At 43.2% G+C, this 13,582-nt stretch overlaps 1 protein-coding gene across 2 annotated transcripts in view; it reads right to left on the reverse strand.

Annotated features, from left to right (window-relative positions):
- TFAP2C (transcription factor AP-2 gamma) overlaps window positions 1-12,431 on the reverse strand; it is a 29,460-nt gene extending 17,029 nt beyond the window's left edge. For both annotated transcript variants that reach the window (XM_089513775.1, XM_089513774.1), the window contains exons 1-3: window positions 12,134-12,431; window positions 4,377-4,856; window positions 2,340-2,391 (exon numbers count right to left, since the gene is read on the reverse strand). In XM_089513775.1, the coding sequence (XP_089369901.1) occupies window positions 2,340-2,391; window positions 4,377-4,856; window positions 12,134-12,181 (580 nt within the window). In that variant the 5' untranslated portion in view covers window positions 12,182-12,431. The remainder of the gene's footprint in view (window positions 1-2,339; window positions 2,392-4,376; window positions 4,857-12,133) is intronic.
- Window positions 12,432-13,582: the final 1,151 nt, after the last annotated feature.

Below are 13,582 nucleotides of genomic sequence, written 5' to 3' on the forward strand. Positions count from 1 at the left end.
TTTTAAGGGAGGTCTACATCTTTGAAAAATTTAATAGATTTGACTCTATGAGAAACAAGAAATCCAATAAATTGTATTAACCCATTAAGATACTCCCTGTGGAAAGGCTGATGTACAACCCAAATTGTCAAAACTATTTAGTTGAGACGTTCCACATAAATTATTTGTCAGAGTTTTTGAAGCCCTCTCTGAAAAAGGCAATCAGCGACCTGCTACACAATGACATTGGTAGCAATTCCCTTAAATCTGAATATGACTTCCTTTCACATTATTTTTTTATATTATTAAACAATCTTATTTAAAACATAAAAGAACAACTGTTTAACTCCCTTGCAACTGCAATGATGCAACTTGTTCTCATATTTGAAGTTACAGTTAAACAGAAATAGGAGAGCACAATCTAGTCAAAATCAAACACTCATACATATCAGTCATCTTAATGTACTAAAAGTAGAATTTGAATTCTGTCTTTGAAGTTTTATAACCATCAATATTAACAGAAACATTCAGGTTCATTATTGCTAGAAAACTACGAAGTTCATATGACTGAGAAAATTATGCCTCTTCTTCTCATCTAGTTGCTAAAGAACAAAAGGGTATCTTGTATTTGTATGGGAAGTAGTCCAATAGAAATCTCTCTTCTGAAGAGACAGAAGTACAATATTGGCAAATCAGGGAACACAGCTGCTCCACTGCTCTGTACACCCCCCCCCCCCGAAAGGGTTGAAAAGCAACCATTTCAACTAGCTCTGCCCAACCTGGTGCCCCATCTCCATGGTGGGCAAAACTGGAATTGTATATCAACAGATCTGGAGGGCATCATAATGTGAAAAGATGGGTCAAACCACCAAACCCAATAACCAATTAAGCAGATGAAACAGAAAAGAAAAAGTAATGCTTAAGATCAGCACTATTTACAGTGAAACACTTTTTCCTTTTTTCACTTGTTACTCTCAAGTTTCAGACAAAACGATCTTTGATTTTTTTAAAAAAATGTTTAAAAACAATTTCACCAAGGAAAGTGAAAATGAGTCAGGGAATGTATCTCCATTCCTCACCCCAGCCTTATAAATACCACCAATGAAAGCTTTTCAGTGGAGATAAATCCTAACCAAACCATTTGCTCATTCATTTAGAAGTGTCTGGCAGTAAACTTAACTCATTCCTCCCTGCTCTTGAAGCTGGGTGACATTTTTACTTTTATACCAGTGCAAATGAGCACATCTAATAAAGAGGAAGAAACCCAATAACAGAAGTGGACTGCCTCTTTCCAATACTGAAAGGAACAGATTACAAGTAAACTTTGCAGTGGCAGAGAGGAGATCTCTGGTGTTTGAAACAATGAAACTGTCTCATGAATTCACCTATGTTAAGGACAAATCAATAAAAAAGAAAGTGAATAAAATATGCTTTTGTCATAAATAAAAGCAGGTATCTGTCTTTTATTTAGTATTCATTCATCCTGCTTTAACCTATTATCACTCTTCCCCTAATTAGATTCATAAAGGATTTCAAGACCTGCAACCATAATACCTTAACACTGTCAAATGTTTTGGAAATGAACTGTATGGAATTAGCTTCCAAATAAAAGGCCACTTGAAAAATGAACAAAGAACTGACAAAAGCAATTGCAACAACAATGGAAGTTCGTGCTTCATATGAACAGTTGGATTTTAGTTTTCACACTTTTTTTGTAATATTAGACTTTCTTAGCTGGGGAGATTCTGGGAATTATAATCTGAAACAGTAATTTTTCCAAGGTCTGGGCAGCTACTTAAGAGCTCCCAAACAAAATAATTATATTAAATAGGGACTGGGCAGCAGTTCTCTGAAAGATACCAAATCCACTTATTTCTAGGTTACATATTTACATTAGAAGAATATCCTTCCTGCTTTTTTATGGGAAACTACAGCTCAAACTAAGTTTCTGAAGAGTTTTAATAACCTATTTTAAATCCATTTTATTGGACCCAATTGCATGGACTGAATAAGACAGGCCTTTTAAAACCACTGAATTTTCACCACTCAAACACACATACAGGTCAAATCCACAACCAACTTACATTGGAGCGAATGGGTTGTGGAATATAGCCTCAGGCATACATACTAGCTCATGCAAGGAATTTGAGGAGGGGTAAAAGAGCCTTTTTGGTTTTGGTTTTTAAAGAAGCTTCCTTGAGATATTTTTTTTTAAAAAAATACATGAAAAGAAATCTTATTCCAAAATAACAACCATCACTAAGCCATCCTTATTAGTTAAATGCCATCCCTTTCTTTCCCCCCTCTCCCATTTTTTTACAACAAGAGAATAACAAACAGCAGAATGCAGACTTACTGACCTTTTCTAATGACTGTCTGGTCATGCATTAATAAATGTTGATCTTCCACATTCTGGAGAGAGAATGTGAAATGTTTAGAAGACAATTGTAGAACAAGATGTATACCCCCACCTCCCCACCACACACACAAAGACACATGCACATGAGCTTTCCCCTGGTGAATCTTGACAAGCAAGGCTACCTTGTAAACCCAAACCCTTTAACATATTAATTGCAAGGAACAGCCTTTTATTTCTGCAGGACTTCCATGCAGTGGTCCTGATTCAGCAGTAATTAGTGCTGCACTATTTGTACTCACATGGTAGGGCTGCCTTCCTATGCCTGCTTACTGTGGAAATATGCCCTAGTGAAACCAGTAGGGTTTCTTTTTGATTCATCATGTGTGTATCCTGTTTTATATTTCCTTAAAATTAAAAGTCCATCGAGTTAGGTGGAATGTTTTTGCACATTTAGGACTTATCAATTGTTGCTCTCCATTATTGAACTCATGGAATTTACATAAATATTGAACTACAGTTCTGTAATTAATTTAATGGGTTGATTCTAGTTGGCACTAGCAAATGAGTTTAGGCCTAGGGTTATAGCACATGAACCTAAGTGTCATGTAAGCCCCACTGAAGGGACTGAATACACTTTGAGCATCAGTTGAACTTCACCCAAGGCTGTTAGTGCTAAGATGTACCCAAGAGTTTAAATGTCACAGCAACAGGGTCTAAGCAAACAAACCTGTTATTGGGATCATTCAGCTTGGAGAAGAAAAATAGGGGAAAGCATCTGATCTCTTAGGCTTTATAGAAGGGTCCATTTTCCCATTAATCACTGTGGTTCCCATTTAATCTAGTTTGAAACATTCTATATGATTTGTTTTTGTTTGTTTTTTTAAAAAGCAGTAATCTGAAGATTTAGAAAGCAGCCTGTTTAAATGAGCTTTCTCACTCAGCTCTAAAGATGTAGAATTGCCTGTCCTAGCCAGGTGTCTTCCTGATATTTTGGACTATAGCTCCCATTATCTCCAGTGGCTGTGTTTGCTGTGGCTAATGAGTATTGTAGCCCAATGCCTTCATTCTGGGGAAGGTTGATGCTGGGTATGATTTTAGTTTTAAAAATGGGACCTTTGTTGCAAGTGTCTTAAGTTTGGAAAAGTTACTTTTTTGCATGGCCACTGACTAAATGGGTGAATCTTAGGGACTGTTAGCCAAAAGGTAACTTCCCTAAACTGCTTAGAAGATTTGGTCTGGAGTAGCATCTAAGGCCAAAATCCTTTATACAACTCTGGATGCAAGCCTCATTGAACTCGATTCAAGTTACTCAGTGAAAAAGACATGTATGAATTCACTAGGAATCTTCTCCAGTCAGCAATATGGAGATAATATGTTGTTTTACTAAAAGGTATGGAAAGTTCCTTTCACTAAGAAATAGATCTACCGACACACAACCAGTCTGGGTACACTGAACAGTGGAAGTCACGGTAACAGTGGAGTTTCCTTTGCTAAGACACTGAATGAATGCTAAATATGGAACAGAATAAATGAAGCACATGGCTGTCTCCTTAGGCATTCAGTCCATTGAGGCTGCCATATGCCTCAGTGTTACATGAGTATCTTAATGAAGCAAGGGCAACATTCTATCTCCCATCATCCTCAGTCAGCAAATGGGGGCTGTGGTCCAAAACTTCTGGGAGATAACAGGTTTGAAGAAGGGAGTGGTAACAATGTCAGCTAGGATGTTGGGAGTTTTTGGTTCAAAACCCTGCTTGTCCTTAGCCCATTCCCACTCTGTCACCTACCTACAAGGTCACTGTGACAGCCAAGATTTCTTGTGGTGAGGTGTGTGTGTGTGTATCTTACACGCATGCGCTAACTAAAAGTATGACAAATAGGAAACATCTGCCCTAATTAAGTTTTTCACACTGAATTTTATGATCCTCAATGAGCAGATAGTTTGTTAGGTCCAAAGGAGCAACTCTTCCAAGACCTCATCTGGCTTATATGGGGTTTCTTCCCACCCTTGTCAACCCTGTTCCCACAATTTTTTTACCTGCACCTCTTCCATCTGATGAGCCATTTCATGTAGTCCAAGGTTTTCTGCTATGCTGGAGGCATCAAGACCATGGCCATGGGGCAGGAGAAGCTCTGATCGCCTGTAGGTTTCTCTCCTCACCCCAGCAGAGCCACTTTCCAGAGCCGGGAGATGAGGGACCAAGCCTGAACGGGCATGGTGAGATAGATTGGAAGGATCTTGGTTAGTCTGGCGGTTGGGCCAGCTGGTTTGTTGCTGGCTGGGAGGCGGTGGTGGAGGCTGGTGGAGAGGATTGATGGAAAACGGATCCCCAAGGTGCGAGTATGGATCACTGGACTGAGAGTAAGGCAGAGGCTGGTAAGGGGGAGGGAAGTAAGGAGGCTGAAAATCCGAAGCCCCTGAGTGGGAAAGAGGGGGAGCCGGACTATACAGGTGCTGGCTGACGGCTGAGAGGTGGGGCAGTCTGGGGTTCCCATTGCTGCTGCCATCATGCCGGTCCTGTGGAAAGAAAGATGCATACATCAGTGTGAGTGATCCTTGAGAATGGATTTAAGGAGAGGGGAGTAGGAGTGAGATGGGGGAGCAGACAGGGGCTGGGAGGAAGTGTAATCCATAGTCATTTTCTTTACTGTCATTTTCTTCTCCCCCAGGAGAGGTCTTTTTCTCAGCCCTCCAGGGCAGCCCTAACCTTCCAGTGGTTAGCCATTCCTGGTATATGCAATCACTATAAACCTGAAAAAGATACCTGGACAATGTGAGAAAGAGGGGAGGTTTTTTCCTCTGCCTTCTTTGGACATCTTTAAACAGAATTTGGATGGCTCTTTCAGGACTTTAGTTGTGTGTTCCTCCCTGGCTGAGGGTTGGACAAGATCTCCTTTGTGGTCCCTTCCAAGCGTCTATAATATTGACATTACACCTCATTTATACCCCAGATTTACAGCCATAATCTGTATTTAATGTCTCACTTGAACTGCATCACTTATACGCCCTGTTTACCTTTCAAAACAGAGAGACAGTGGAATTGTCAAGCATGTCCAGAGTACATTCTTGGATCATCAGTTCCCAGGGTTTCCTCACAGCCAACAGACTATGTGGATTGGGGGATTCTGGGAGTCATCATCCAAGAAAACATTCTTGAGCAAGTCAATGAGACTTTCCTTTAAGAATTTCCCAAACATGCAGGCATTTCAAGCCTCACAAGATGCAAACTGAAGTAGCTCTAACAAACAAAATTAAATTAATTTGAAACCATTCAAAATTTACAAAACAGTTTTTTTAAGAGTCATTTCCCAAGTAATCCTTGCACTCTTCAGTTTGAAAGCAATGCATCTGTTTTGGGGGTTAGTTATTTGAATACTATAGCCTAAAACTGTCAAGATGATTGGGGGGGGGGTATACTGAAAAGTGTCAGACATCAATGAAATTTTACACTAAAATTGCAACCTTGCTCCAAAACACACTGCAAAAATAATCCAGATTGAGACCACTTTAACTGTCTTGGCTCAGTGCTAGAGAATTCGGAGAACCAGTTTTCTGAGACATTTAGCCTTCTGTCAGACAGCTCTGGTGTCAAAATAAACTACAGTTCCCAGGATCTCCTAACACCAAACTGGATTATTTCTGAAGTGGGGTTTTTTTTTTTTTTGGACCTTTGCTCTTCAATATATATATATATATATATATATATATAGACTTCTGATCAAATTAAAACCAAGGAGCCTATTGGCAATACTTGTCCCAATACTTTGGGGAAGCAATTTAAATCACACATAGTTGCAAAATGCCTCATTCACAAACATAAACAATTCCATCAAAACGATAATCTCCGCTGTCAAGCTCAGAGTCTTTGATCCTAAACCAAATTGCATGTATTGAAGCCTTTTTGCAGCTACTATAGCCAGTCACTACACTTGACAAGCATTACAACTCTGTTTACTCAGAAGTAGGTATCACCAAGTTCAAGGACAGGTATACACAAGTCTGGGCTTCAGACACACACTACCAAGATCAAAGTACACTTCCTTGGAAATAAATCTTATTTAGTCAAATCCCAGTTACTTCTCAACAGAACATGTTCAGAGCTGCAGCGCTGTTCATTTTTAATTTGAAGGGAACAAGATTACATTTTTAAAATTGCAATTTGCTCCGCACTGTGCAAAGAGGGAAAACTTCCAATTCCTTATAAAATTGAGAACACTAAACATGTTTCTTCTTTTTCTTCCTATGGAGATTCAGAATGAGAATAAATAGTGCTCCTTTTGTTGAAAATAAATTATTGTTTATTTTTAAGGAAGGGGCCAGGAGACTAAATTTTAGAGTCTTATTTTTTGTCCCACCCTCAATTCACTTCACTTCCAGTTCAAATTCAAATCTCACTTTGAGAGAGGTTTCCACACTCCTGTCTCTGGTTTAGGTTTTCAAGCCCTCTCCTCCTCCTCCTCCTCCTGGCCATTGAAAAAGTTAATCGACTTTGCTGCCCAGGGGGCTTGTTAAGAAAAGAGGGGGGGATTATTATTATTAACATCTTTTTCTTCCCCCCTAAAAAACATACATCATTCCCCCCCCCCTGCAAAGCAAATTAAAAAAAAAACACTGATGTTTTTAAGGATTGGTGTTTGGTATGTTTTGGAAGGATGCCTTTCCGCTTTGAAAGGATTACTTGATTTCTCCATCGCGTGGCTAATTGAGGGGGATGGAGAGGTTGGAACACCTTTAACTCTTTCTGTCTCAAGGCTATGGAATTCTGGGAGTTGGTTTGATGTGGGCCCAGAGCGGTCACACTCTCTCAGCCTCAGGGGAAGGCAATGGCAAACCCCCTCTGACCAAATCTTGCCAAGAAAACCCCCAATATAAGGTAACATAGAAAATCCACTAACACCATTTGCAAAGATTTTGAGTTTTGGAAGAGGAGGGTAGGAATTTCCATAGCAGAGGGGGAAAATACTTTCCCTATGCGGCAGTTTTCCTTCTTAAAGTAGTTTTATAGGCATTTCCTGGGTGACATCTTTCTTACCAACAAATAAGCCCCGCTGCATTTGACAGGGCTTGCTTTCCAGGAAAAGCTCCTGAGAGTACTGAAACCCTACTTTCACACACACACACACACACACACAATTGGATTCCCCCCCCCCCCCCAAATATTCATTTAAGATTGGACTAATTGGAAGGAACGGAACATGCCCACAGTCTCAAGCCTATACCCATTTAGTTAGCAATTTAAGGATCCTTGAAAAGAAAGCATGACTTAGTGGTTTTGAGTGTTGGACAACTCTGGAAACCAAGGGTTGATTCCTGTCTCTACTGAGTTTCGGCAAATCACACTCTCTCAGCCCCAGACTACCCTGAAACAGGGTCACCATTGGTAGAAAATGACTTGAAGGCAACAAGCAAACCTATCCAGGGGTAGCCCTGCTGGCCATGTAACAATACCATCCAAAATACAAAAGAGTGCTGCTTTTCTTGGCCAACAGAAATGCACAAAATATACAGGTTGAAAGCTCACTTGATGAAGAAGCCAGTGGAGCTTCGAAAGCTTGCACCTCTGTATTTTGTGCCTTTTGGTTAAGACAATAAAAGTATTATGGATTTTTGAATTGCAGGTGTAAATGGGACTTACTTCAGAGGAGGGAGGGCTAGGATTTAGCGGTGCCAGGGTGGCCTCTCCAACTTTTCCAAACCTGGAAGCCAGCAATGGGACTTAATTACGAGGAAACCTGACACTTAGAGCCAATGGGTGATACTGGTTTTGAAAGCTGGACTAGGATTGTGAAGATGAGGATTTGAATACACTGAGTAAGCAAGTCGCACTCTCTCAGCCTCAAGAGGGGTGGCAATGGCAAAACCTCGGAAACGGCTGGAATACACACAACAACGCTGCACAATTATTATATGGTTAATTCAAATAAGCCAACCAAGGCGAGGGAGATACTGAGGTTACAGGCCAGCAGCTGCTCAATTGCCTCTTTAGCCACCCATCAGCCTCCAGGGTTAAGAGGCTTGTGGATCGCATTGTGAATCAAGCCAAAAAACCTCCCAAAATAGTTTAGCCATGCATTTTCCAGAAGGTCAACCCCATCGTGCCTTCAAATCGTCTCGACTCTGACTTATGGTGAATCTCTCTTGGGGTTTTCTTGGCAAGTTTCTTCAGAGGAGGCTTGCCATTGGTTTCCACTGAGGCTGAGAGAGTGTGCCTATTTGGGAGTAAATGACACTGGCACTATTTCAGGAATGCGCAGAGTAAAGTTCAAGACAAAAAAAAATGTTGGAAGGACGTTAGGAGGCCCACAACAAACTCCAACTCCCAGAATTCTATAGCCTTGAGCCAGGGAGGCAGTTAAAGTGGTGCCAAACCGGGTTATTTCTCCTATCCCCAGTTGTAGCAGAACAGCCTTTGGAAACCTTGGGTTGGGTCGAGGCACCGGGATGGATTTGTCTCTTTCTTCCCTGCAGATTTCCATCAAAACTGGGGGAAAGGGAATTGGCAGAGTTGCTCTGGGGACCCCCAAAGGTCATCGGTCCCTGCCCCAAAGGATGACCTACTACTTCCTACCAGTTTTCTTCCCCCCCCCCCCCGAAAAAAAAAACAATCAATAAAACCAAACCCTTGCCTACCTGGTCGCTTCCCCGCATGGCAAGAGGCAAGCGATGCGCTCCCTTCCTCGCTGGCAGAACCGGTCCAACAGGACGGATCACTTACTACACGGAGGAGCCCAGCATCCTCCTCCCCCTTCCCCACCATCCACACATACACACACATTAAGTTGTGGGCGGATTTGAGATGGGGGAGAAAGAAGAAAGGAGTGTGCAGAGGTTTGCCTCAGTCTCCCTCCGGGAGGGAAAAAAGAATTTAAGGAAGAGCCTCCCAGAGAAGAGGATCCAATGTTTCCTCTCCCTCCTGGATCCCAAACCTGGCACCAGATCTCTCTCTCTCTCTGAAAAGAGAGGTCAAGACTAAACATTAAGGAGGAAAATCTCGCTCTCTCCCAAGTTTTTAAGATTATGAGGTTCATGTCCTGGTTCTCAAACTTGGGTTCTCCAGGTGTTTTTGGACTTCAGCTCCCAGAATTCCTGACTCTTGGACAAACAGGCTGGGTTCCAAGAAGAAGGAGGTTTGGGAATCACTGGTTTAATGCAGTCCTATAAGGGGCCAGTCAATACTAAGCGAACCCTACCTTCTACAGTCCAAACTTTGATCCAACAAATGTTTTGGACCTCTGCTCCCAGAATCCCCGAACTCCATCCAAGCTGGCTGGGGCTGCTGGGAGCTGAAGTCCAAAACATCTGGAGGATCAAAGTTGGAGAGCCAGATGTTAATGCTGCAGCCAGCGGGGGCCTAAAACCTAGTGGTGATATTAGAGGAGACCTATTGAACCAGTGGGATAATTTACCTTGGTGTTGACTCCACAGCGGTTGATTTCTATGGGTCTACTCTACCTGCAACAGGATTTTAAGAGGCTGGGAGACAGTGTGGTGGAGCGCTGGAGTAGGACTCTGGAGACCAGGGTCATGGAAATCTGGGCGACCAAGTCACACTCTCTCAGCCTCAGAGAAAGGCAATGAGACAACAGTGAAAAAACGTGCCTCTGAACACTTGCCTAGAAAACCCCTTGATAGGTTCGCCTTAAGTCGGAAATGACTTCAAAGCACACAACAACTTTGACAGCCTCAGGAAATGAAAATGCGAGGATGCCGTTCTTTTTTAGCGAGAGTCTTTGTTTGTTTGTTTCTTAGTTTCACTTTTTTCAGCCGGGTCCCTTTCCACAGTCTGGGATTTTCTTCCTTGTAATGGATCCTGCCGCTTCTTAAAGCTATTCCTCCGCGCTAAATGCTAAATGCGCCGCCAGTTTCATAATCACGATGCTGATTCGCAAGCAGATTTTAAAGGCTGCATCCGCACTTCAGAAATAATCCGTCTTGACACCGCTTTCACTGCCATGGTTCCATGCTACGGAATTCTGGGGAGTGGAGTTTGTTGCAGCACCTATGGAGCCATGGCAGGGAAAGCGGCGTCAAACCGGATCATTTCTGCAGCGCGGGAGTAAGGTTGTTGTAATGGAAAGAGTTTCTGGAGTCTCAACGGGGGCTTGCTAACAACCAAAAGCACCTGAAGGCAGCATCCTCGGATCCAGACACCTTTCATGCCTCAAGAAACCATTTTTTGTCGTGCTTGAAGAAGCTTGGCTCCGACCCACAACAGACTTTCTGAAAAGATGCAGGCATTAAATGCAAAGCATGTGTCTTGGTCAAAGAGCCCTTAACTGCGAAATGTCAGAAGTATCCTCAAATTCACCTCTCAACAGAGAGAAAAGCAGCCAGAGAAGCGCTTCCAAAAGGAGCGGAGGGGCGACCCTTTCGTATGAAGGCTAGGATAAATAGGGAATGTAAGGCTGGGCAGATGCTCTGACTCTCCGTCCTTCAAAGGCAGGTTTGAAAAAGAACAAAAAGACCTTCCATCTCATCCCAGTTTGAGCCATTCCAAAAGGGAACGGCTAATGCTAAAACCCTGAAGGCAAAGGAACTGCTGAGATGTTTTAAAAATGATCCCGGTTCGGCCACAAAACCCACCTTGGGCAAGTCACATACTCTCAGCCTGAGAGGGAGGCAATGGCAAACCCTCCTTGGAACAAATCTTGCCCAAAAAAAAACCCATTATAATAAAGAGTCCATACAAGTCAGAAACGACTTGAAGGCACCCAAAACACACACGCACTGCAACTCAGTTTGGATGAAACTCAAATGGCACCCCGCAGAAATAATCTAGTTTGAGACCGCTTTAACTGCTCTGGCTCAGCGCTAGGGAATCCTGGGAACTGTACTTTTGTGAGAGATTGAGCCTTCTCTGTCAGACAGCTCTGGTGCCACAATAAACGACAATTCTCCCAGGATTCCTTACCCAGGGCAGTTCAAGCGGCTCTCGAACTGGATTATTTCTGCAGCGTGTTTCGGACCTAACTTCCATCATCATCATCATCCTGAGAAGCGACAAGCCTAGGCTTTTCGAAACGAACTACTTCGTTCCAGCAATTACTTCCCTGAAGTCTGACCCTCGATGACGACTGGCACCTTATTTTTTTAGCTTGAAGCATCACAGATTTTAAGGGCACGGACTTCACAGCAAGCACCCTTTGATACCGCTTTTATACCATTTTAAAAAACATATTGCTTTTTAAAGCAAGTATTCGCTGGCTTAAAAGTATACCCTTGAAAAGTGTACCGCAGAAAAGCATGGGTTTTTTAAAGGAGGTATTATTATTATTATTATTATTATTATTACTATTTATATTTCCCGCCTCTCCCTGCGGATCGAGGCGGGATTAGAACCGAATTAAAAATACATACAAACCATAATAAAAACAATCTTAGCGACTCTATTCACTTCCCCCAGAATTAACCCTCATAATGCAATGTTAAATACATAGTGCAAAATACAAAGTTAAAAATTAAACATTCTTTATCGCTTTTTAAGGCAAGTATTCGCTTGCTTTAAAGTATATACCGCTTCCACATTGGAGAAATAACCCGGTTTGGTCCCACTTTGCCTTGGCTCAAGGCTATGGAATTCTGGGAATTGGAATTTGTTGTGGGGCCCGGAGCGGTCCGCTCCGGGCCCCACAACAAACTCCAATTCCCAGAATTCCATAGCCTTGAGCCAGAGCCAGGGCAAAGTGGGACCAAAGTGGATTATTTCTCCAATGTGGACGCAGCCCCCCAAGTATGCTTCTGCGACAGGCTGAAAACCCACCCCTTTTTCTCCCCTCCCAAAGCCCCGTCCTCACCTCGCAGTCCTCTTCGTACTTGACGTTGTCGGCTAGCTTCCACAACATGGCGTCCAGTCTCCCCCCACAAAAAATATGATGGTTTTGTTTAAACGAAATTAAGCCCCAAAGGGGAGAAGAGTGTGAGGGACCCGGGGGAGTGTGGTAAATCCAAGCCCAGCGTTGGGGGGAAAGTGGCTCTTTCTCTCTCTCTCTCTCTCTCTCTCAGTCTCCTCAACCTTCCCCCCAAATAGGCTGCTTGTTACAGGAGAGGCATAAAGGCGGAGGAGGTCGGGGAAGGACCTTCGCTCCCCGGGAGATAAAGTCACTGCGCTCCTCTCGCCTTTCCCCAGCCAGCCTTAATGGAAAGCTCATTAGCCTAGCCCCGCCCCCAAAGGCGGGGCCTTTGCGCCCTCGTGGGGCTCCCCCTCCCTGAGGTTAAAAAAAAGAACCAAATTAGTTAAGCCAATCAGAGCCAAGCACCAGCCCCGCGACCGCCCCCTCCCGCCTTTGCGCCTTGGATTCTTTGGGGAGCCTGGAAGGAGAGCCACAGCTCCAGGCGGAGGAGGAAGGGCTTCACAGGCTCTCTCAGTCCCCCCCCCACACACACACACACACACAGCTTCTTCAGAAATGGTGAAGGGTCTGGAAACCATGAAGCCCTATGAGGAAAGACTCAGGGAGCTGGGGATGTTTAGCCTGGAGAAGAGAAGGTTAAGAGGTGATATGATAGCCCTCTTTAAATACTTGAAGGGATGTCATATTGAGGAGGGAGCAAGCTTGTTTTCTGCGGCTCCAGAGAATAGGACCCAGAACAATGGATGCAAGCTACAGGAAAAGAGATTCCACCTCAACATTAGGAGGAACCTCCTGACAGTAAGGGCTGTTCGACAGTGCAGTATGTTGCCTCAGAGTGTGGTGGAGCCTCCCTCCTTGGGGGTCTTTAAGCAGAGGCTGGATGGCCATCTGTCAGTGATGCTTTGATTGTGAGTTCCTGCAGGGCAGAATGGGGTTGGACTGGATGGCCCTTGAGGGTATCTTCCAACTCCAAGATTCTTGTTGTGGGCCTTCCAGTCGTGTTTCCCTTTGTCACCTGGCAGTAAGTCACGGTGTCACACATACCCCCATTGACCTCCTCCTCCTCCTCCTCTTCCCATTTCACACCATACAGAATCCTTACTAATGCTTTTTTTGCATGAATGTTACAGTCAGGCCTAATTCCCATCTACCACTTACTGTCCTGCTAATAGTTGTGACCTAACCAACCAGCAAAAGGAAAAATGATACCTTCACATTATTACAATATTGTACGCACACCCTAAATGTACTTACATACGCATAGTGAAGCTTGGGTTAAAATGTGATGTCTTAAAATTTAAAAAGAATAATTAATTTTTAAAAAATTGTCCCTCAAGCTCCACAAATACTTCTTGTTGTGGGCCTTCATGTCGCAACCCTAAGACCAACCTC

The sequence above is a fragment of the Sceloporus occidentalis genome, unplaced genomic scaffold (genome assembly GCF_023333645.1).
Source record: "Sceloporus occidentalis isolate IW3139 unplaced genomic scaffold, rSceOcc1.0.p SCAF_3, whole genome shotgun sequence".
Lineage (NCBI taxonomy): Eukaryota > Metazoa > Chordata > Lepidosauria > Squamata > Phrynosomatidae > Sceloporus > Sceloporus occidentalis.